Consider the following 25973-nt stretch of genomic DNA (forward strand, 5'->3'; position numbering starts at 1 on the left):
GATAGAATACTTTTAGAATACAAATCCAAGTTTGTGGTTTTCCTCAAAGATGTTTTTGGTTGAAAACTTTTTGAATATGCATTTTGAATAATATAAATTCTCATGCCACATAATACTTCTACAAATCCCTACGAATTTCATCCCTTAGAATTTCCGATGGGGAAAAAAGAAACAAAAATCAAGGGTGAAAATACCTCTGTGCCCCCTATGCAAATAACCCTCTTCGTGAACCAAATGGGTGAAGAAGGCCAATGAAAAGACAGTAACTCGGCAGGAGTAATGTCTCCTAGTGAGAGCTGTAATCATAAAAGGGATTAGTGTTGAGTTGGAGGCCCAGAGCACGTATCTGGTGTATCTGGCCTGGCGGTTGAAGTTTAAGAGCACGTAAACATCTCTTTGGTTAACCTCAGATTACAGAGCACAGTGGAAGTGATTGTTGGATCAAACTCCGAGACAGCTGTGTTTATTAGAGGTTACACCGCGAAAGTCATGACAACAGAGCGGGTTACGTTGGCAGGGAGGAGTTCTAGTGTTAGCCAGGTTATTCTAGTCTGAGCCCGGAGCTAAATGCTAACTGCTAGCAACGCAGCGGAGAGCTTAGTGAAATGGATACAGACATGTAGCCTAGGGGTAGATTGGCATAAATCTGTTTCTAACTGACCAATCTTCAAATGTTATTGATTAATAAGAGATTTTAATGTTTCTACATGCTTTGTTGTTTTTGTAAATGGGGTGAAAGCACTGTAACCCCTGCATCTTAATTACAGTGATTGATCCTGAGTGTAATTATAGGGTCATGGAATACAGTCAGACAGCCCCTGAGAACACAATGCTGTGAAACACACCTGAATAAACATCATCAGGATATGAATGTTTTTGACACGCAGTTGAACTCATATTTCCCAATAATTGGATTTATATTTGCTCTGTGAAATAGTAGACCGTTGCACCGTAGATTCTGTATTCCATGACAGTAGTTTTCCGGCTGTGTGGAATCTCGGCCCTTTGGACAGATCTTATCGGAGAGCAGTCGGGATCAGGACCAGGAGAGGTGGAGGTTGGAGAGTGCAGTGGAAGACGATTAATTATTCACGTTAGTCCGTGTCCTTCAGACATCTTTACTCTCGCTCGACACACTGCCGCAGGGTTTTAGTCCCAGATAAAGACATTTTTAAGAGGGCCGATATGCAAGGCGCCCGCACGCACAGACATGCATGAAAAGATGCGTGGCGCACAAGACGTTGACAGATACACATTAAACAATCTTACGAGTGCACGTTTACATGTGTTTACGAGCAGCACACATATCTATTTTACACGTGTTTCAAAACACACCACATGAAAACACACTTGCACACTCCCCATAGGAGAACCCTTTGGTTCCAGGTAGAACCTATTTTGGGGTTCAATATAGGACCGTTTTCAGAGAGGGTTCTACCTGGAACCCAAAAGGGTTCTACCTGGAACCCAAAAGGGTTCTACCTGGAACCAAAAAGGGTTCTCCTATGGGGACAGCTGAAGAACCCTTTTTTCTAAGAGTGTATTATACACAGCTAGAGAGTCTCATATGTAGAGACAGGACTTACTCAAGTCTACAAGCTCCACTCTTAATACTACATTGAGCCATGAGCCAATATAATGTTCAGGTCAGGGAGTTGAAACACTAGCCTTACATGAGGCAATGTTAAAAGATGGAATGTCTCCTTGTGCGTTTGTGCATGTTGGGAGATCAGTGTTGCTTTGTTTTCCTTCGGAACGGAGGAAGTGAAAATGAACGCATGAGGTTAAAGTGTCTTGCCTCAGTATGCCATCCTGAAATGGGGAAATTGGTTTTTGAGTTACTGCACTCTGTTAGGGGAGACTAAAAGATTGGCTAAAATATTGACCGATGTAATTTGTTCGCTTTTTGTCATTCAGTAGAGCTGAGATGCCGGACTCCTGTGTGCCTCTTGTAAGTGCAAACATTTACTGTATAACAATTCCATCACAACCAGATCCATTCTTTCCTTTTTTCTATGGACACGTTTATATTTGAAACACCACAATGGGTACTGTAGCTCACTCCTCACTCCTCCACCAGAGTACAGTTCTGGTTGTTTGAATAGGCTGTTTTGACTGCACGTTGCATTTCTGGTCGGCAATCTGGCTTGTCGGCAACGTGTTTCCAGGGTGACGTCAGGCAACATGTCAGTGGAGGATCCTGCAGGAATGATGGCTGCAGAAGGACATGCTTTGTTAGAGGAGAACTGGGACGTGTCTCCACATGAGCATCGGCATTTGCTGCTTTCCAAGAGATGGCAGTGCTCCTCCGAGCAGAGGGGAAAAAAGACTTGCGGTTTCCCTCCCTCCCTCTCCCTCTTTCTTTTTTACAACTGTTTCTTTTTATTCACCCTTACCATCGCCTGGGGACTCGATGTGGCAAACATAGTTTTTATTTGTCTCAAGCCGGTGTTTTGATATGGTATCTGCGCTTTTAGTCATGCTGGCTCTGAGTTCGTCATGTTGTTAAATGTGCTGTGGTAAAAGTCATCCCTGGTTCTAATTAATGGGTACGGAATGACTTTCTTTAGTTCCTAATGTTTTGGAAAGCTGCTTTCTAATCCCCCGGTGTTGAAGAAAGGCTCTGCTGGTTGTAATTCATGGCTTATAAAGCCCGCTCTGGCTTCTCTCATGGAGATGACAATAAAAGTATTTACTTAGGTTTTTCCAGACAGTTTTGCACCCCTTGTTATTGAATCTTCTTAGTTATGGATCTGTCTGGTCTGGTGCACTCATTTCATATTTGTAATTAAGAGGATGGTATCAGCATTAAGACGTTTCTCTCTTAAAGATACACTATGCAGAAATTGCTTCGACCTTTCCTGGTTGCTAAAATTCGAATAGTTTGCCTAATTTCAGTTTTTCTGACAAAACAAGCAACTATAGTGTAGAGAATCATTGTACCATCTAAACCGCTGTGAAATATATTTTCCATAACCAAAAATATTGTGTTTTCAGCTGTTCGAAGCTGGTGTACAAAACCGAAAGTAGACTCAAAATCAAAACTTAAGAATGGGAAGCATAGAAATAGTGCACATAGAACATATCTGCCTCTTCTTAGACTTGGTTTCAATAAGAATGACAGATTTATAACTTACATTTATTTCTATGTGAATTTGGCGGGTCACCCAAAAAGTTCCATATATTGATTGTAGCTTTAAACAGTGCTGATGAGAAGGATTATTAAAGAGTCAAATACAACTGGATAAGGCTGACATGGCATTCCCATGATCCAATTAACATCATACTGTATTTGTCTCTGTAGGCTATGTCTGAATTGTCTCGGTTTATCTATAACTTGTTCAGTCTAGAGGCCTTGTTTTCATTAGAAGAGAGGTCATCATAGTCAGAGAAGGCAGACCAATATCAGATTTTTAAAATATTTCACCTTTATTTAACTAGGCAAGGCAGTTAAGAACAAATTCTTATTTACAATGACGGCCTACCCCGGACGACGCTGGGCCAATTGTGCGCCGCCCTATAGGACCAATCACGGCCAGATGTGATACAGCCTGGATTCAAACCAGGGACTGTAGTGACGCCTCTTGCACTGAGATGCAGTGCCTTAGACCGCTGTGCCACTCAGGAGCCTCCCAAATACAGTCGGAAGCCCCCCAGATACAAGTGCTCTCATATTTCACCTCATTTGAATCTTACTTTTTTGGTGGTTTGGTCTATGAGACATTGCTCATAATGTCATACTCTTGTTTAACTGAGAACCACCACAGCACAGACCATCTAACATGGCCCATTCTCTTTCTTCTCCTCTACAGGTAATGCATGTCAAAATGGCCTCCTGCCGACGCTGATACGTCCTGCTCTACCCACCATCCAGCAGTCTCTGGGCATGAAGCAGTTCCAGCTCCCGTTTCCCCTGGATACGGCCTCAGCAGTCAGCCTCTTCCCCGGCTTCGGCACAGTAAGTCCCGGGTCATGTGATAAGGGTCAGTTCAGGTCATTGGGCATTACGATCCTGGTTAGGTCTGGCTAAGGTCATAAAGTACGGTATCTGATGCCGTTGGTGCAATGGTTTAGATTTAGTATGATGACATTCATGTCCGAGGGCATGTGATTTGTCTTTTGAAGTGTGAGCCTCTTTCAAACATTTGACCATACATTTCCAATAATTTCAACTGCTGATGTAAACAATTATTTAGGACAGTCTGTGCACTAAACCAGAGCATGCAGTCAACCAGGGTAATTTAAAAGAATATACTGGAATTGGGACTCGTTAAATACATTGCATGTGAACAGACTTCACACATGTCCAATGTGCACTTATTGTAGAAGTTGACTGTATTCTCTTGTACTGTTTTATTTGTATGCAGATATAAATTATAGGCATGTACTGTATGTGGCCTCATCAGGTTTCAATTTAGCAAAATCATCACAAAATGATGACTAGTGGAAAATATGTGACAGATAAAAGTCTACGGCTTGAGCTTTTTGCCTTTGAATTACGGGGGATAGCTCAATTTAAAGTCTGCTTGAAACACAACCAGAAATATGGAGCACAGATGCAGGAAAACACGGGAGACAAGTGGGGACATCATTACAGAACAAGGCCTGGATAGTCCAGTTGAAAGCCAGATAGTATCAGGAATGGATTTCATGACAAAGTTCAAGTTTTGCCTCCATTCCTCTTCTCACCCTCTAATCTGCATTTAACAGACCTTTCAGCATATAATGAGTAATGTACTGGGAAGCCTCCAAATCACTGAAAGCTGATACTGGATTAACATGGGGTAATCACCTCTCCCTTACACTCTTTCTCTCTCCATTTCTCTCTCTCGCTCACTCTCTCTCTCTCTCTCTTCTTTCTCTGTGCCTTTGACGTTTAATCACTGGCAGAATTAATGTAGGGTGATTGTAAAAGCTAGCGTTGGCACGATCAACAGCGCTATAAAAGTGTTTATGCACAAGTTATTGTTCCATGTTTGGTTGTGCTGCTTACACTTGCATATCTTTTGTATTGGTTTGGTTTCAGGGACATAACAAAGTGGCGATGTCTGTTTCTTGCATGCGGGATGGAGCGCTTTTTTTATGTGTGTGTCCATTGGAAATGATCCATGGTTAGTTTTGTGCGAAGAGGTTTCACAGCATTGTTGTGAGTGGGATCAATTCAACGTTTTGAAGGAAGATGCGCGACTCTCCCTCACAATTGAAAACTCAACGCTTTACTGATCTAATTTCAGTTCAAATCGTGACGTTTCGAGCGTCAATGCCCTTCATCAGAAAGAAGGGATCAATTCAATCAAATGACTGATGAAGTGGGTCAATGACATGTGTGGTAATCATGCATTGTTTTCCAGTGTAGATAGAGAGGTGTTGGATGTCATTAAATGTACTATACAAGGTTTAGCTAAAGCTACTTACCATCATCAGCTATTGGAAAGGTAGCCGTTTTGTCAGATATAATGGCAGTTTTGCTTACGCGCCTCTAGGGCACAATAAACATTTATGCACTCTGATTCGCAAAATACAAAAGAATCACATAGACTACGATGATGACTACAGTTTTCCATTAATCTGCTCCGGTGTAATAAAGTGTCAGAGTTCTGGCGTGATATTCAGCAGATACATTTCCCACCTTCTTTCCAGAGCCGGGGAGTTACGTGCATGACCGCACCTGCATCTGATGAGGTAGATTCCAAGTCTCCTTGCAGCTCTCAGTCAATGTTGTTTTGTAATAATACAGTATGTGACTGACATAATCAGGATGCGTTTCCCCCAGAAGGGATAGCAGGAATCTTTTCTCAATGTTTTGTTATACTCCCCCTTGGTTGCCATTCCTTCTTCCTGGGCTGTGTTACTTCTCATAAAATAGAAATGTGTCCTTGTGTAATATGACAGTGTATATATAATATATGACATAATAAAGTTTTTTTTTACTCATTTGCTGTATAGAAGCTGTGCAACACAGCGCTAATTTCCTTTGCATATTCAATTCTGGGCATTGTGCTGCAGTATTTTACGTTCGAAAGAATTGGTTTGTAGAATCTCCTCTTCGCATTTCCTGGAAAACATTGGGTTTATTTGTCAGGATGAGAAAGAAAGTTTTTGTAGACAAAGAAACAACAGAGCAGGAAGGCCGTTCACAGCTAAGGTGAAACCAACTGTGAAATAGGTGTAGAACTTTAGATTACAGCAACTGCAGTAGTGATATTGAGCTGGCCAGACTGAAAGAACAGAAACAAACCAAATAAAAAGAGTAAGAGCTCAACACTCAGCACAGGCAGCTGTTGCTTTGGGGGTGTAATGAAAGGAGCGAATGGGAAAAGTAGTTTCCAGTTAAGGGGGCTTTCTTCACCGCTGAAAATACCATTTATCTTGCCAGGGGCCTACATTTGTCTTGAAGAAACAATACAAACTCTATTTCCTCTGTAGAGTAATCAGGAATGTGAGTTATTGATTCCTTCGCACCGATCTGCAGGCTGGAAAATTGCTTTGTAGTCCTGGACTGAGAATGACACATGGGTTTCAGCCAGGAGTCCCTCAAGCATCACAACCCATTTCAATCCCCCCCCCCTCTAAAAGTCAATTATTCTATCAATACCAGTAATGGAAATGTAGGTTTCAAATGCGCTTGCGTATAAGCATACGGCTTTATCTGTTTTTGCTTTGGATGATAAAAGATAGCGGAGGAGCACTTCGTGATTTGAAAAAAGAACAAAGGGCGGAGACTATTTGCAGATTTTTATTTCATTTACACAGGTCTCATAACAGCTAATGGATTCTGTAAATTGTATTGCCAGAAGGATAGCAGCTGAAACACCAAAGAGGAGAACACAGTGGGGATAAGGACCACCCTGGTGGTGCGCCCTTGCAAATTCCACCTGACGTAAACGCGCAATACAGACTATATGGTTATTGCAATGGTTGCTATCAGTTATCACTCGGTGCTTTTTAACCTCTGCCCCTAACAGTAGCTTTATGTGGCGAGCGCTCTCTTGACGGTTTCTCCCATGATAACATTTCACTCCCCTGGGTAGCGGCCAGCAGAGCTCTCTCAGTAGGAATGCAGAGATAAACTGTGGAGCTAAAGCCAATTCTTTATGGGGATGCTCTGTGCCAGCAGCTTGCCTGGCAAAGTATTGTTAATACTCGTTCACTTATTTTGTAGTGCTTTCTCTCATCTCAAGATTTGCAGTAAGCCCTCTCCAAAGTAGAATATTCACAAAATTGATTTAGATGGGACAATTATGCACGTTGTGAAAAAGTTGACAAGAAATCCTACTGTACTGTATGTGTTATTCAAGGGTCTATGTAGCCCCATAGTCTATGATACACAGGTTGATTTATAGTGGATCAACCAAAGAACCCTTGAGTTCAAAGTCTTTCATAAGAAGGAATCATGATTCTGTTGCATTATTAGTTGCTCTCAAAGTGGGCCAAGATGAATAAGAAAAGGTGACAATATATCAATCTTAAACTGTTCATCTGGCAATTTGAAGATGTTCACCTGTTTTCTGTGTATTACCCAACTGCTCTTTCTCACACCCCAGGTAGAGGCATCTGTCCATTGTGGGGATGTGTGCGTGAGGTTCAGGTCTGCACGGTACCATGTTTCACTGCTAAACCAGAAACAGCTGGGGAGTCACGCTAGCAGGTTGCACCTGCAACACTGATTGTTCCCTAATGTAAAGCACACTTGCCATGTACGGTCCCCGGGAAAGATTTAGCAGAGGAAATATTTTCGCACCGAGACAAGGTTGACCCAGTGGATTTACGAGACTGACAATCTTTCAAGACTACATCATCATTTAGATTGTTAGTCTAGAGTGGCTAGAGGGCTGAACTTGCCTATCGTAGAAGAGGTTTTGTGGTCTTTTGCCACACCCTACTTCGAGCTGGGATTCTGTGAACATTTATACTTCCCTTCCGCTGTTATGTGAAAGGTTTATGATATGTATTTAAGTCTTCCTCCACGGTTATCCTCCTGAGACTCTGAAACATCCTCTGATTTGTACACAAACTACAATATCTAGAGATCAGTATTATAAACTTCAAAATATCTAATTCCTTGCATTCACATAAAAATATTATATCACTTCAAGCCCTAACCTTTTGGGGGCCATAGGAGAGAATTTGTTGGGAGGCCCCTCCACCTCGCGGGCAAAAGTCGTTTTAGAATTAGTTTTAGTTTTAAAGTTAATTTCCTGCAATTCTACACATTTTGCCATGGAGCTGAGAGAAAACGTAGCAATTTTATAGCACATTTCATGCAATTCTACTCGTTTTGCCATGAGGCGGAGAGAAAAATGTGCAGTTTTACAGATAATTTCCTGCAATTCTAGATATTTTGCCATGGGGTGGAAAGAAATTTGTGCAGTTTTGAAGCTAATTGAAATCCATGTCTTAAACATTGCTACGTTTCTGAAATAGCAACAAAAAAACTTGTGATCTGCTTGACACAATGTTACTTACCTTACAGATAACAAAGTCAGCTAATTTACACTCCATTCATATTCAAATACCATTGATTCATACACTGGCTTGTCTGGCTGGCATGTTTTTCTTTTAAGCTGCCGTCCCTTATCCACACTGAAATAATATTATGTCAGTATTCCTCTTTTATGATAAAAAATATATATCTCGCAGAGTTCATTAGTACACCCTTGTGGTTGAATATATATGTACCTATTGTAGGTCCCATGATACAACAATGAGTAATGTTGTACTAACAAATAGCATCTATTGACAATGTAAGATATTGAAATATGTCTTATGTACCATAAAATAAAAAACAGAATATAACCAATAACATCCGTACCTTGTTTCACACAAGATGGCCTGTGGGTGTTGAAGATGTCCATCATCACCTTGAGGTGGCCTCGCCAGTCTCGTTCTTGATTGGTATCATACAAAACAAAAATCTATTTTTGGTTCCAAGCACCCTTTTTAATAGGTTACAGAAGGGAATTTAGAGTTAAGCACATTCTCTTCCTGTTACTGACCTTAATGGACATTGCTTCCACCCACTTGGTGAAGTGATCGGTCGCTCTCAGACACCAGCTGTTGCCATTCCTGGATTTTGTGAAAGGTCCGATGAGGTACACCCCTAACATTTAAAGTGTTAGAGAGAAGATTACTTTATTCTTACCCGTATCTGTGTCATGCAGTATGCAGATTTTCATATTTGTAAGGATACTAACACACACACACATTCTATAATAAATAAAGCAACCATTACAAAACAACTTATCAGGGCAAAAATGGTATTGTTACACTTACTGATCATGGTGAAACAACTTTGATGGGCTTTTCGTGTCTCTGACTTCATTAATGAGATGACATGCTATTTTCAAATTGATTACCTAACGTGTAATTGATTATGTGATTGAATTAAACCATGCAACAATTAAACCATTAATAACCTGGGGCACCACAGAAGCATTAGTTTATATAGAGTGGTTATCTCCCGAATCCACTCCTGAAGACCTGAAGATCTTTTATATCAATAGCAGTCCATCAGTCATTAATTATTCTTTACCAAATATCAGTCTCATCTGAACGTCATAAAATTCTTGGTTATCTGCACAAAACCAGCCTTTACTTATGAGTCATCCGTACACAAATTGGCTCAATTATTTATTTACTAACTAATTAAACAATTACAGAATATACAATACATAATAACATTATACAGTAAATACCGTCCCTACTGTTCCACTGTGACCCTCTCTCTCCCATATTGCATGGTCAGGGAGACAAGAGTCTCTGCATGGAATTTAGAACGTGGTTGTAAAGTTGTAAAACTGCCCCCCCCCCCCCACCCCCCCCCCCCCCCACCCCCCACCCCCACGAACCACCGCATTGTTCACATCTCTGCTAGCCAATTCACTGAAAGGGCTAGCGTCATGACAGGCTTCAACTCTGGCGCCACAGTCTTCACCCTCTCAAACTTCTGACAGGCTAGACAGGTACTGACCTTTTAGCACAAAGTCACAAATTGAAACACTGTGTGCTCTCTGATATGACATTCATTGAAATCACAATAATTTCAGATATAATAGAACGTGATTGATAAACAAAAGGTTATTTCACTTGCCCAGCTGTCTGTCTGTCTGTATGTGTCTGTCTAGCAAAGACACCTAGTTAAGTGCAGTTGTAATTATCATAATTGCTTACACCTATCCATTTGATTGATCAGGGTTAATTATAGCTAGATACCTCAATATGACAGATATATAACTACATGTTTTGCTAGCAACATGTAGATGACCAAATAACTAGATGGAAATGGTTTTTGAAAAATAGAAGTTAACTGCTTAACATTACCCGGAATTGTGAATTTGTGAATTTCTTTGCCCCCTGCGAATGTTGCGCCTCTTGTCGAGATCAGTAATGCCTTCATAGTGCTATGTCTGGTTGGAAAGATAAAATAAAATCTCTTTCAGGGATGCCATTGAAGTGCAAGATACATACAAACAGAAAGCTACAATACCAGGGGCACTCTTTGGCAGGGGGACACTATTTGGCATGACAGGCCTCCTGGAGGTCAGTGCCCCTGGACACCCTAGGCCCTTCGTGCCGGTTGGTAATTCAGCCATGATTACTACAAGTTTAGATAGCTGGGTAGACTAACTTACTAATCTAAAAAAATATTAGCTAATATGGGCTAACGAAACGGTCACTGAGTTTATCAAGAAGCGTATAGGAGATGTTATACCCACTGTGACTATTAAAACCTACCCTAACCAGAAACCATGGATAGATGGCAGCAGCTGCATAAAACTGAAAGCACGAACCACCGCATTTAACCATGGCAAGGTGACGGGGAATATGGCAGAATACTAAACAGAGTAGTCGATCCCTCCACAAGGCAATCAAACAGGCAAAATGTCAATATCAGGACAAAGTGGAGTCGCAATTCAACGGCTCAGACACGAGACGCATGTGGCAGGGTTTACAGACAATCACGGACCACAAAAGGAAAACCAGCCCCGTCGCCAAGACCGACATCTTGCTGCCAGACAAGCTAAACACATTCTTTGTCCCGCTTTGAAGATAACACAGTGCCGACGACACGGCCAGCTACCAAGGACTGTGGGCTCTCCTTCTCTATGGCCAACGTGAGTAAGACATTTAAACGTGTTAACCCCCGCAAGGCTGACGGCCCAGACAGCATCCCTAGCCACGTCCTCAGAGCATGCGCAGACCAGCTGGCTGGTGTGTTTACGGACGTATTCAATCAATCCCTATCCCAGTCTGCTGTCCCCACATGCTTCAAGATGGCCACCATTGTTCCTGTACTCAAGAATGCAAAGGTAACTGAACTAAATGACTATTGCCCCGTAGCACTCACTTCTGTCATCGGGAAGTGCTTTGAGAGACTAGTCAAGGAGCATATCGTCTCCACCTTACCTGTCACCCTAGACCCACTTCAATTTGCTTACTGCCCCAATAGGTCCACAGACGATGCAAAAGCCATCACACCGCACACTGCTCTATCCCATCTGGACAAGAGGAATACCAATGTAAGAATGCTGTTCATTGACTTTAGCTCAGCATTCAACACCATAGTACCCTGCAAGCTCATCATTAAGCTTGAGGCCCTGGGTCACAACCCCGCCCTGTGCAATTGGGTCCTGGACTTCCTGACGGGCCGCCCCCAGGTGGTGAAGGTAGGAAACAACATCTCCACTTCGCTGATCCTCAACACTGGGGCCCTACAAGGGTGCGTAATCAGCCCCCTTCTGTATTCCCTGTTTACCCATGACTGCGTGGCCATGCACGCCTCCAACTCAATCATCAAGTTTGCAGATGACACAACAGTAGTAGGCTTGATTACCAACAACGATGAGATAGCCTACAGGGAGGAGGTGAGGACTCTCGGAGTGTGGTGTCAGGAAAATAACCCCTCACTCAACGTCAACAAAACAAAGGAGATGATCGTGGACTTCAGGAAACAGTTTTAAGTTCCTCTGCGTACATATCACTGACAAACTGAAATGGTCCACCCACATAGACAGTGTGGTGAAGAAGGCACAACAACGCCTCTTCAACCTCAGGAGGCTGAAGAAATTTGGCTTGTCGCCTAAAACCTTCACAAACTTTTACAGATGCACAATTGAGAGGATCCTGTCGGGCTGTATCACCGCCTGGTACGGAAACTGCACCGCCCACAAACGCAGGGCTCTCCAGAGGGTAGTGAGGTCTGCACAACGCATCATCGTGGGCAAACTACCTGCCCTCCAGGACACCTACAGCACCCGATGTCACAGGAAGGCCAAAAAGATAACCAAGGACAACAACCACCCGAGCCACTGCATGTTCACCCCTCTATCATCCAAAAGGCGAGGTCAGTACAGGTGCATCAAAGCTGGGAGCGAGAGACTGAAAACAGCTTCTGTCTCAAGGCCATCAGACTGTTTAACAGTCATCACTAGCACAGAGAGGCTGCTGCCTATATACAGACATGAAATCATTGGCCACTTTAATAAATGGAACACTAGTCACTTTAATAATGCCACTTTAACAATGTTTACATATCTTGCATTACTCATCTCGTATGTATAGTATTCTATACTATCTATTGCATTTTAGCCTATGCCCCTCTGACATTGCTCATCCATATATTTATACATTCTTATTCCATTCCTTACTTAGATGTGTGTGTATTAGGTTTTTGTTGTGGAATTGTTAGATATTACTTGTTAGATATTGCTGCAATGTCGGAACTAGAAGCACAAGCATTTCGCCACGCTCGCAATAACAGCTGCTAACCACGTGTATGTGACCAATAACATTTGATTTGATTTGGATGTCAGTAAGAAGAGGAAAACTGCTTGATGCACCACTAAACTTGGAAATTGTGTTTTCCACTATTCTAACTCTCAACAGTAAGGGGGTCGGGGGCCTAGGCCAGAGTCGCCTAAGCAAGGGATCCCAAACTCGGTCCTGGGGCCCCCTCTGGGTGCACGTTTTAGTTTCTGCCCTAGCACTACATAGCTGATTCAAATAACCATCTCACCATCAAACTTTGATCATTTGAATTAGATGTGTAGTGCTAGGGCAAAAACCAATGCGTGCACCCAGAGGGGGCCCCAGGACCGAGTTTGGGAAACCCTTGCTTAGGCGACCGCCTGTGTAGCTTACAGTATGCCAAGGGCCGGCCCTGCTTCAAGCAATGTGGGCATGTGCGTAAAACCCTTGAATTCATTGATATTAAAGTGTTCACCGTTATTATATTCTGTGTTTGCAGGTAAGCCATGCATTTCTCTATTTCAGGGCATTGATTTGGAAAAGAGGAATTCAAATGCAATGTAGGTTTTTCTTTCATTATCATGAATATTGGCCTCGTTTGATATTCATAGTATAATATTATGAGAAGATAAATTGTTTCATCTTAGATTTCATTGAAGCATGTCATGAGAGAATAACTCCCCTCGATCCAGTGGGGTGTTGCCAGAGAGGTTTGATAGATTGATCGATTAGAAATCGGGTTATGGAAGAATTTAGCAAAACACTATCGAACCACATCAACTTGACCTACGGTACACAGATGAATTGTGATGTATATTCGAATGTACACACCTTTTTATTGTGGTGTGTTTGGCTCAAGACCTGTGAAGACATTGTATTGCTGTTGTAGATGGATTCATTCAAATAAGATGTGTGTGTGTGTGTGTGGGGGGGTTGAATAAATGTATTCAACCCCTATTTAAGCGTTGTTTCATAACGTTCAAAGCTACTTTTATATCATGTCACGCGTGACAGTACTACGGATAAGGACAATTTGATGGAGCTCAGATGTGCTTTGTTCTGAGGCAAGGGGTGGGTGGGGCAGGGGTTAAGGGGTTAAGGAGTTACATTTTCATCTGAGCAGGTCGGGGACAGTGTGAGGCAGCCAGGTGGCTCTGGGGAGCAGAGGAGACACCCCTAGTTCAATATTTCATCCTAACAGATCTTGATGGTGTGAGAGGGGTCAGCGGTGAAGACCGATGGGAAAATGCTAAAGTACCACTCATACTGGAGAAAATACAATCGGAGACAAGAAGCAGAAAGCCGAGGGATAGATAAGTGGAATGAGAGGCGCAATAGAGGAAAAAGAGCAGAGAGAGGGGGAGAAAGAAGGGGTTATAAGGAGAGAGGAGAAATAGAGAGGGAGAGATAGAATTGTCCTTGTGCTTGCTCTGTGTTCGTCGAAAGTTGTCCATTCAGGTTCTCTCTCTCTCTCTCTCTCTCTCTCTCTCTCTCTCTCTCTCTCTCTCTCTCTCTCTCTCTACTTACATTTGAATCATTTAGCACTCTTATTTAGCATTACTGACAGTAAGTGCCTGCATCAAGGGGAACAACAGCATAAAACGTCAATCCTTTTTTAGAATCCAAAACCCCTTAAAACCCCTTAAAAAGCAGCAATATCCACAGGAGCAATATGCATAATGAACCCCCACTCCAGCCTTCTGTGTGGTATATTGAATAAGAAGCCCAATTTAAGAGCTCAACAGTGCTACTGCCCCTTTGCATAGTAATGATAGACACACACACACACAAATACACCGGAAACCACCAGACCTATTTTCCTCTATACATGATGAAGAAACACACGTGAATCCCTTTCAGTTTGGGACGCTTCAACCCTAAGGAGGAGAGATAAACAAGTGCAACAATAGAAAGAAAACAGACTGTTCCCTGGGGCTTTTTGAGCAAAGTTAACACTTTGAAGGAGACCAAATTGATCTGCACTAACGGACTCATAATCCTATTAGAATATTGAATTGAATCAAGATTCTATGAGTTTCATTCTGCTCACGGTCACTGTGAATTTTCCTATCCAGTGACCCACTCAAGTACACTATGGGGAAATTCCTTCTCGTCTCTCTCTCTCTCTCTCTCTCTCTCTTCTCTCTCATTCTCCCTCTCTCTCCTCCTGTTGCAAACAAATCCATATCACACCAAACATACTCACTTCTCACAGGATATGATTACGAAAAATAACTCAAAGTTGAACAGTTGTACTAAGACAGTGGGGGAAAATGGATGGATCTTTCTTTGCTCTTCACCCCTCAGACCTCATTGCTTCATCTCTTCCCCTCTCAACTTCCTCTCATGTGATAAGGGTCTGCTTTTTTATTAACACCTGGGAAGCTTGTTGTTTCTCATTATAAGTTATGAGCGTCCCCCGCATTTGACTTGCAAATGTTTTGGTGTGGCAACAATCTATAGCGGCGTGTCTGTTGATAACTAAGTGACTGGCCCAGGCGGCGAGGTAATTGGGAAACGTATAGGAGGGAGGATTCATTTTGACAGGTCGTTCATCCCACTTTAGTTAATGGTAAGCGTGCGTGGCGGCCGTGAATGGAACATTCAGACCACACGGTGGGGGCTGGCTCAGTGTGTTGACCAGTCATTCCCTCTCTCTCTCTCTCATTCTCTCTCTCTCATTCTCTCTCTCTCTCTCTGATGCCGTCACATCACTGCAGTGGTGTAATCCCAAACAGTAAACTACGAGAACACATAAAGAATATGTAACTGGGCAGCATTTGAGCTGCTGGCCACAATCTTTTACTAAATCTACAGAACACAAAATGCTATAATTTTTATTATAATTGTGACAATATGCAAAAAGATTGATCTATGGATTTATTTGACCTCATGTTTTATACAGTGATGTGTGGGCCTTGTATGGGCATATAGAAAATATCATGTTGGTAAATTAACAAAAATAGTGCTCAGTGTTGTGTTTGTCCAGTTTATCACAGTTAGGAAGTGAAAGTCACCCACCCACACACTGCCACCGCGTCTCATCACTGTCTAGTCGTGTTGCATTATCTTCTGCTCTGAGTGAACCGGTCTCACGGCCGACGCGCTGAACTGTACGACAGACAGGCTGCTGTCGGCTGTCAGATAGTATCCATTAAACAGCCTGGTTATTCCTCTGTCGTCAGGGGCGATGGTCCCCCGACATCTCCCCAACACATCAGCATGAATCACAGAGGACACATGAATGAAAGGAGACACTCGCTCGGACAGAGAGAATAAAATAGGGAAAACTACACGTCCGTGGGCTTTGATAGCAGGCGTGTGACTTAGCGTAAAGATGCGTGTGTGGATGGGGAGATATCTCAATTGAAGCCGGCTCCCAGCAGGAGGTTCTCTGTGGAGTATGTGGCGCAGTGGGTGGCTGATGGGAGAGTCTGATGGAGGAATAATGTGTCGCTAGGAATGCAGCTGTGCTGGCTTAGGCCCTGTTCACACTCAAGTGTGAACTGATTTACAACACATTTTGTTTAAACGGTTGTGATACAACAGAGATAAACGGTTGTGATACAACCAGAAGAATTACACAAGCGCTGTGGAGACACCGTAAAAAATGCTTTGCAGACAAACTCTATCAGGTTGTATCACCATTGTGTCAAATACGTTGTACATCAGTTGTACAACCAGAGTGTGTACGGGGCCGCAGCTGAGTAGTGGAGGACTGTGTAATGGACAGATTTTATACAGTAGATCGAGAAGAGAGTTCTGTGAACGTTATGTGATGAGGCTATGTGAACATACACTGAATATACACCGAAACACACCAAGGTTACTTGTGTGAAGTACTTCCCTAGTAACCTTGGTGTATTGTGTGTTTATTATTCTAAGTCTACATAGCCCTGTCCCAATATTCATTTGACACTGATTGTGATGGTATTTCTGACACTCAAGCCCAGTGCGTGTTTTAAGTAGAAGGTCATCCTTTTTCCGTGGCACAGATGTTTCTCACACTCGATTCGTTTCCAGTCGTCCATATTAGCCTATTTCCCAGCAGGCTGTAGCTAATGTATCCGTACTGAAGCTTTCCCTGCCAGGGAACTGTGCCAGGTTCATGTGTCATCTTCTCTCCAAAACTTGGGTGAGATTTACAATGGAAGAATGTTGCATAACACACCTGTTTCTTCAATTCACCCACAGTATAGTTCTACTCACAAACTTGTGTAAACATTTTATGATTGCGTTAATCCAATTATGTTCTTGTAGAATGTTCCCTTTTTAACAGTGTAGTTAGAGCCCTATAGATCTAGATCTATAGACAGGTGGGATATTTAGCAATAAACCGGCGTGTGCGTAACTGTGGAGCACAACAGGCAGGGTTGGCTTAAAATCAAAGGATTGTTGACAACATGTAAACTATATTTCCTCTCCAAATCTGTATTGAAAACATACTGTCACTTATTGTCACTCATTGTACACTCAAATACATCGTTACAGTAGTTGGTTAGCTAGCTAGCAAATTTTTGCAACTTCTTGTCATTGTTGCTAGCTATCTGACGGTCAAGAATCAAAACAACACACAGACACGCGTGCATCGTTTATGTGACATTGTGAGCTAACCCGTCTATATACACTACCGTTCAAAAGTTTGGGGTAACTTAGAAATGTCCTTGTTTTTGAAAGAAAAGCAAATTTTTTGTCCATTTAAATAACATCAAATTGATCAGAAATAGAGTGTAGACATTGTTAATGTTATAAATGACTATTGTAGCTGGAAACGGCTGATTTTGAATGGAATATCTACATAGGCGTACAGAGGCCCATTATCAGCAACTATCACTCTTGTGTTCCAATGGCACGTTGTGTTAGCTAATCCAAGTGTATCATTTTAAAAGGCTAATTGATCATTAGAAAACCCTTTTGCAATTATGTTAGCACAGCTGAAAACTGTTGTTCTGATTAAAACTGGCCTTCTTTAGACTAGTTGAATATCTAGAGCATCAGCATTTGTGGGTTAGATTACAAGCTCAAAATGGCAAGAAACAAAGAACTTTCCAATGAAACTTGTCAGTCTATTCTTGTTCTGAGAAATGAAGGCTATTCAATGTGAGAAATTGCCAAGAAACTGAAGATCTTGTACAACGCTGTGTACTACTCCCTTCACAGAACAGCGCAAACTGGCTCTAACCAGAATAGAAAGAGGAGTGGGAGGCCCCGGTGCACAACTGAGCAAGAGGACAAGTACATTAGAGTGTCTAGTTTGAGAAACAGACCTCAAGTCCTCAACTGGCAGCTTCATTAAATAGTACCTGCAAAACACCAGTCTCAACGTCGACAGTGAAGAAGTGACTCCGAGATGCTGTCTGTGTTCTTTTGCCCATCTTAATCTTTTATTTTTATTGGCCAGTCTGAGATATGGCTTTTTCTTTGCAACTCTGCCTAGAAGGCCAGAATCCCGGAGTCGCCTCTTCACTGCTGATGTTGAGACTGGAGTCTCAACGTCTAACCCCCGAAGAAGCTCTAAAGCAGGGCTCATCAACTATATTCAGCCTCAGGCCAATCTTTTCTTAAGCGGATGGTCAGGGGGGCGGGAACATAATTACAAATAATTTGTAGACAGCAAATTGGCCGCAAGAAGCCCAAACAGATATAATGTTTGACTAAAACATAATCATTTCAAACATTGCTTTGTATGCGATCACATATATCTCTCTACTATGCGTGGGAATACTTTGGAACAGAGCTGATGATTTGGAGCTGATGATTTGGAGCTGATGATTTGCTGGTGTTGTTACAGTCTTTTGTGTCCAGCAATAAAAAAAAAAAGAATAATAATCCATATAAAAAAAAATCCCCTGCCTGAGTTAGGGAACCCTGCTCTAAAGAAAATCATTTTCTCTTTCCACCACACCAAAGGATGTAAGTTGGTTGATTTAGAGGTCTGTTCTAACACTGTATCTCACTTAGATTCTATACTCTCCTCTCTCCCCCCAGATGGACCCAGTTCAGAAAGCTGTTATGCATCACACGTTTGGAGTTCCTCCCTTGACGAAGAGAAGACACGTCTCGTGCAGCGTGTGCCAGCTGAGATTCAACTCACAGGTGAGTGAGCTTCTGGAGATCACACGGGTCCAAATGCCCTCGATGAACCTGTGCTGTGTTGAGTCGTATTAGACTGAATAACAAAGTACAAAGGTCCACTCCTACTTGCTCAACCCATATTTACAGGATCCCAGAAGATGTTGATGAGGTCATACTTCAAACAAAGTCTTGCTTGAAACATAAGACATAACGGGCTCATGAATCTTCAAAAGTATATGTAATTTGTTATAAAAGGGGACACATTGCATCCTTATATAAGATGTCAGTTGTGAAATAGCACATGATGTCACTTGTCTCATATGGGGATGTGTCCTGAATAATATATCCAGCACAACATGCCGTCTTTGTAATCTAGGGCAACTTTCTTGTAAAGACTTTAAAGTTGGAGTAAGTAACTGTTAGCTTGCAATACACGACAGCAGTTGTTTAATAATAAACAAAGTAGTTCTGATATAACCCTCATTGCTAAAATGCATGGAATCTGACTGTTCAATTTCCTTGTTCTTACCATCAAATCACATTTTTCCTACAATTTAAAACACATTTTTGAGCCAGGGGTAGTTAATTCAGTAGCATTACAAAATGGCATCGTCATACTTCCTCCTCTAAGGAAGCTAGCTATCTATTCAGGGCCCCAATGTGCTAGTGATTACTCACTGCGGCGGTTATTATTTCTTCAGCATTGAGGTCTAGCTCAGGATAATCATCATCCATCCCAGCCATCAATCAACTCCTGAGCAAACAGATAAAGATGGTGTTTACCTATCAAATCTCCGTGGTACCGAGATAGGGAGAAGAAATTTCAGTTTGATGTCACTTGGACATCAAAAATACTTTATCATCTTTGCAGATTGACTATATAGGAGTTAAAATTGGATGGAGAAACCTGGTGGACTTGGAGGTTGTTTGGGTGGTGGATGGTGCATGTAGCCTAACTTACTTTGGTGAAGAACAGAACACCTGGACTTTTGAGTGGTGAAAAAAAACTAAAATACATACAATATGATTTAATTAAAGGGGTCTTTCCATTGTACCATATAATTGGGATATTCCCACCCAGTTTTCCTCTGCACTAAGTCAAAACTGCCTCAATAAGCTGACAGCTCTCAAATTTCTTGCTCAAACAGTAAAACAATTTTTACCTCAAAAGTCATTCTTTAGAGGAGGATGTCTCCTCACATTTCAACCTGAGGAGATAACTACTGATGTTCTGATTGGTGACCAGTAAAACACAAGCCACAAACACACCCACTGCCACCAAACCAGTCTCACGCTGTGGAGAACTTCACACTGATTCTCTTCACCTCTTGCTTGGCTGTTGACAGAAAATGTCAGTCTATAAAAAGGGCTTGAAGTATCTGCTTTTCTTCTTCTTCAACTTGCTGCCCTGGATCGATAAATGCATCCTTATGAGTGTCTCCATCTACCAAAGTGAATAGGGATGGAAGCAGTATTGCAGATGAAGCAGTCCCAGCTCTAAACCTGCTCTTAATTGTTGGAGTCATCATCATGGTGTTTGGCTTCCTGGGTTGTGTTGAAGCTGTTGTGACAAGGTAGGGGCGGTATACAGAAGACAGCCCTATTTGGTTAAAGACCAAGTCCATATTATGGCAAGAACAGCTCAAATAAGCAAAAAGAAACCACAGTCCATCATTACTTTAAGACATGAAGGTTAGTCAAACCTGACAATTTCAAGAACTTTAAATGTTTATTGAAGTGCAGTCACAAAAACCATCAAGCGCTATGATGAAACTGGCTCTCATAAGGACCGCCACAGGAAAGGAAGACCCAGAGTTACCTCTGCTGCAGACGATAAGTTCAATAGTTACCAGCCTCAGAAATTGCAGCCCAAATAAATGCTTCACAGAGTTCAAGTAACAGACACATCTCAACATCAACTGTTCAGAGGAAACTGTGTGAATCAGGCCTTCATGGTCGAATTGCTGCAAAGAAATCACTACTAAAGGACACCAATAAGAAGAAGAGAATTGCTTGGGCCAAGAAACATGCAATGGACATTTGACCGGTGGAAATCTGTCCTTTGGTCTGATGAGTCCAAATTTGAAATTTTTGGTTCCACTTTTGATGTCTTTACTATTATTCTACAATGTAGAAAATAGTAAAAACAAAGAAATACCCTTGAATGAGTAGGTGTGTCCAAACGTTAGACTGGTACTGTATATATAGAAATAATTCCAATGCAAGTCATTGGAGAGTGAGGCCTGCTACAGCATTCTCCCTCTTTCTCTCCCTCTCTCACAAGCACACATAACTCTGTTATGCCTTTGTTTGGACTTCTTTGTCCAGATTGGAATCTTTTTCCTTACACATGGTTTTATTGATCTAATTACACCGCCAGCAAGATATTTCCATACAGCCACCCATATACTGTAACATAGTGACTATAACCCAACCAAAAAATGTCATATTTTGTATATTTTAAGAATGATTTAAAGAATGCACAGAACATTAAATACCAAGTGGAAGGCACTTTAATTTTCTGTGAGTTGATTGACTAAGTGGCTATTTGCCAGTCTTTTTCCATAAGATGTCTTTCTCACTTATAGACCATCCAAAAACGAATTGCCTCCTTCCCCACCTTAATCAGGTCTGTGTCAAACCACAAGTATCATTAAGGCAATTTTTCCACATCATTGCTCTAATGAAAGATGAATTATGGACTTGATTACACTAAACACTCATCCATATCACTTGTATCTTCTGGCAAAAATCTACTGATGGCTTGGATACCTGGAGCATGATATAAGGAAGCAATATATTGGAGTAAAGATAACATAGACATTAACCAGCTTTCCATCCAACCTTTTTATTCGTGTAAAGAACACGTCGGCTAAAAAATGTCATGACAGGCCTGAAGGAAACAGCACATTTTGTTGGATAAACTTTCCAAATGTCAAGCAAACAAAATACTCTCGACAAAGTGGGATCTTTTTGTTTCTGTAAAATATAGAATGCGAGAAATGGCGGTGGAAACGCCTTTATGCGCAAATATTGATAGAGTAACCATCATATCGAAGTAAATTTCAAGTCACGCGATGATATTGTGTGGTCCTTCCACTACGACTCGTTAAAGCAGGCTGTATATTAGGCTACAGATGAAATAAGTGATGATGCACTTTATAGGGTGGTAAAAGTGCAAGTTGATGAGCTTGATGCTCCTTTCCAATAAATATCTACGTCTTATTCTGATGACATGATAATCGATGTTTGGCTGCCGTTTGAAAAACAAAAATAATCTTGCTGTTGGTTAGAGCGCACGTGCCAAGACCAAAGATTCGCTATAAAACGCAACATTTCTTCTGACAAAATGATCAGTAGAGTTGAAAATGCGATGGAAATCCATTTAATTTATATTTAACAGCAATAGTATAACAAAATATGTTTATATGTACTACGTCATCACGCACAGATCTTTGGTGGGAAAATATCTTAATGCAGATTTTAGAATATTCGCATGAAAATCTGTTGCCAATTGGATAGAAAACTAGCTAGTGCCATGCTTGGCTTTAAAAAATATATGTATTCCTTGCAGCAGAGGATTAGTATTGTATGCATTTTCCAATGCCAATAATTGTCTATGACTTCCACAGACTAAATCAATTTAGGTTGAGTGCAGAGAAAAGGGGTTTTATCTGGAAGTTTCCATTTTGTTGATTTGCTCTAATTGGCATGGAGAAAGCTAATTATTCCTAAAAATTGCAAACGGCAAGTAAGAATTATTTGTCTCAATGGTTTTGATTGAAACTTCCCTCGTAGCCCATACAGATGCTAACAATGTCCTGCTGGGGATGTGGTTGGCACAAAAGGCAATAGCATTTTTCCTAATACCTTCCTTTCTTGCCACGGGCAAAGTCAGCCAGGAAGTATGTGGAGGTAAACAAGGACGACTGAAAGTTTTTGCATGTGGTCCAGTCCACGAGTCCGGGTAAATCCGCTGTGAAGGTGAATCTTGGACGAATCGTGTCTGGACTCTAAATTCAAACAGCTACATAAATAATACATCAGACTATCACAGATTCACCCATCACATGGCCATTGATTCTATACTGAGATGTGAGATAAACAAAAAAAATCACATAACAGGCAAAGGAGCATGGATAACATTGTAAATTAAATTAGACTAAAGTCTGTAGCGCGTGGTCCTTGTTACTGTCATGGATGTTCTTTTGATGCTGAACCCCTTTAAAGTTTGTGTTTACTTAGCACTATAAAAGGCAATGCTTTGTGATGCCTGCTCACTGTGTTGTATATTTCATGAGTCACTGATTTGAGTTCGTTTTTGGTCATAATTTGGCCTGGTTTAAATTGAGCCTGCTATTTGTTCTTCTCACAGAGCCAAGCCTTAGCCCACTACAAAGGAACAAAACATGCCAAGAAGCTGAAATCTCTGGACGCTACCAAATGTAAGCTCAAAGGTACAGTGGTCACCAAGCAAACCACCAACCAGGAAGCCCCTAAGAGCATCAACCCTCCAGAAATGTGCTACGGCACTGACAGGAAAGGTTGGTAATTTTCATTTACTTTCCTTCCGTATCCGCTGTTTTTTCCAATCCCCATCCACTCTCTCTGCCTGTCACTCATCTTTGTCACATCCATCCAACACATTTCAAAAGGTGCCGAGTCTGCCGAAATACCTGACCAGGTCCCTTTGGTGTAAAGGTTGCAAAAGAAAACTGTGTGCTGATAGTTCTCTTTCTCCACATCCATTTGTTTTCACCTGGATAACATTACTGTAAATGTTGTATATCTGATCATGTTGTCACACTAGAGGAAGTTGGGAGCAGGAGGAAGTAGATACAGGAGACGTCTTGATGATGTACATTTACTACAGGAGGCAGGCACCAGGACCAGATAAGCTTGACTCTCTTTTATCTTTCTAAAATGTAGTCAGTGGAGGCCCGGAGGATGACCTCTGTCAATTCCATTAGTCTTACAGTTAAACCCATAGGACCTGGAGAACCAGAGTGCTCTCTGGGTTACCTCTGTCCACTACTAAAGTCTTCCTGTATCCATCTTTAATTGCCTCATAAAATGGCACCAATGAAACCTTGGACCATAGCTTTCCAGGATTAGGTCTGAGTGCCTCAGTCTAGGGCCTACAATCCAATGTTCCATGAGTAAGCGATTTTAAACCAGGAGCACATTTCTGGAGCACATACAAGCATCCATAATTGAGCTCAGGTTCTGCGATTCCTGTTCACACTCTGAAGGCACTGCATTGTGAACCCTCTGGTTCCACATGCTCACACCTGCAGAATAGGATCATTCACAATTTACAGAGAGAGTATCAACATATTTCAAAAGTCAAAAGTTATTTATTCCAATGGGATAATGTTTTGTCCCCACATTCTAGTCACTTTACCCCTACCTTCATATACAAATTACCTCGACTAACCTGTACCCCCGCACATTGACTCGGTACCGGTACCCCCTGTATATAGCCTTGTTATTGTTATTTTATTGTGTACCTTTTTATTATTTTTTACTTTAGTTTATTTGGTAAACATTTTCTTAACTCTTTCTTGAACTGCATTGTTGGTTAAGGGCTCGTAAGTAAGCATTTCAAAGTAAGGTCTACACCTGTTGTGTTCGGCGCATATGACAAATAAAGTTTGATTTGAGTTGTGAAGGAACTTTTTAACATAACGTTTTCTCCACAAATGGGGGATTTCGTCAATGTATGTTTTGGTCCTCCTCATGTTAGTTTAACTGAAACCCCCTTCTAACGAGAGCTGATATCACGCTTCAGTCTAGTACAAACCTAATGAAGTCCAAAACAAGCTTTAGTTTATTCATCCAGTATGTCTTTGAATATTTATGCATGTGTTAGAGAAATGCAGTCCAGAGCTCACTCATAGGTGTGTCTCAAGAACAAGCCCACGTCTCACTATGTGGAAAATATTGTTCGCAAAATAATGTTTCAAAATAAGACCCTGAAAGGCCTCAAAGACAGACCATTAAACACTGTATCGGGAAAAGGAACAAATAGCCATAAATCATTTTCATCACTGACCTCCCAAAACACAACAAGCAGGTTTCTCCTCCACCTCACTATCGTGTCTACAAAGCGTGGGAGCGTCCGTTTGTCAAAAGGGGTGTTGGGTAATGAATATTAATGTGCTCAGATGTCAGGGAAATTAATTGGCGAGGCGGGTAAACGCCACATTATCTTTGGGGCTGAAGTATTTAGTGGTATATCAGTGCCCGTGAGCTCCTCTAATGAAAAGCCGAGGTCAGGGAAGAGAAATGGCTACGGAGAGCAGATATGAGGAAGGGGGAGAAGAACTGCAGTCTCTTTTGATAGTGGGCTCTCAGTGTTGATGCAAAACTTCTGCCGAAGAGCCATTATAACACACATTCTGTGTACATGTGAGTTCATGTATTTTCTGTATGCATTTTGAGGATGTGTGTGTGTGTGTGTGTGTGTGTGTTTTAAACTTGTGAACTTGTGTGTGGCTTCGAATGGACAGCCGGCCACAGTGAGATTGTATAGATTAGCCAATGGCTTACCCACTGCTTGTCAAGCTGTGTGTCTGTGTGTGTCTGTGTGCGTGTGTGCGCATGCACGTGGCTAAGAAAGAGAAGAGTTGCCCATAACGCAGTCGCCATCTCTCAGTTCCAGTCCAGTGCCTGAGGAAATGTACCCTGATATTAGCTATTAAAGAGCAGATTGTCAGGGGAGCTATGCCTGCACTGACAGCAGCTGCACAATAGAACAGGCATGGGGCATGGGGGCGTGCTTAGGCTTGTTCAGCCATCAGTTAACCACTAAAGCTCCCCATGCACGTCTCCTAAGCAACAAGGAATTCAAAGATCCAAATCTGTATGCACTGGGTTGGAAAAAGCCCTTAAACACAGACATGCATCACAAAGTGGAAAAGCTGATGACTCTGTGCATTAAACCTGCTTTTCACTTGCGTGGAACTAGGATTTCCTGTAAATGCCCTCGTTTGTGAGAAGTTCCGAGGAGGTTTAAAGCTGTAGAAACTTTCCAAAGGGATTTTGTCTGGAGAATGAATTCCAATGAGGAAGGAGGGGCTGAATGAGTCAACGTAAATTCTATGACCCCTGCCTGCTGTGAAATATCTCAAAGATAATTTTGCTCTGTT

The 25973-nt window shown here is 41.8% G+C and overlaps 1 protein-coding gene across 1 annotated transcript in view; it reads left to right on the top strand.

Moving 5' to 3' along the window:
- The window catches only part of LOC115178108 (zinc finger protein 385D), a 37760-nt gene that overhangs the window by 2522 nt on the left and 9265 nt on the right, over positions 1-25973 (top strand). Inside the window, exons 2-4 of the mRNA XM_029739142.1 lie at positions 3813-3958; positions 18736-18843; positions 23198-23366. Of these exons, the coding sequence (XP_029595002.1) occupies positions 3813-3958; positions 18736-18843; positions 23198-23366 (423 nt within the window). The remainder of the gene's footprint in view (positions 1-3812; positions 3959-18735; positions 18844-23197; positions 23367-25973) is intronic.

This window comes from Salmo trutta, chromosome 3 (genome assembly GCF_901001165.1).
Source record: "Salmo trutta chromosome 3, fSalTru1.1, whole genome shotgun sequence".
Lineage (NCBI taxonomy): Eukaryota > Metazoa > Chordata > Actinopteri > Salmoniformes > Salmonidae > Salmo > Salmo trutta.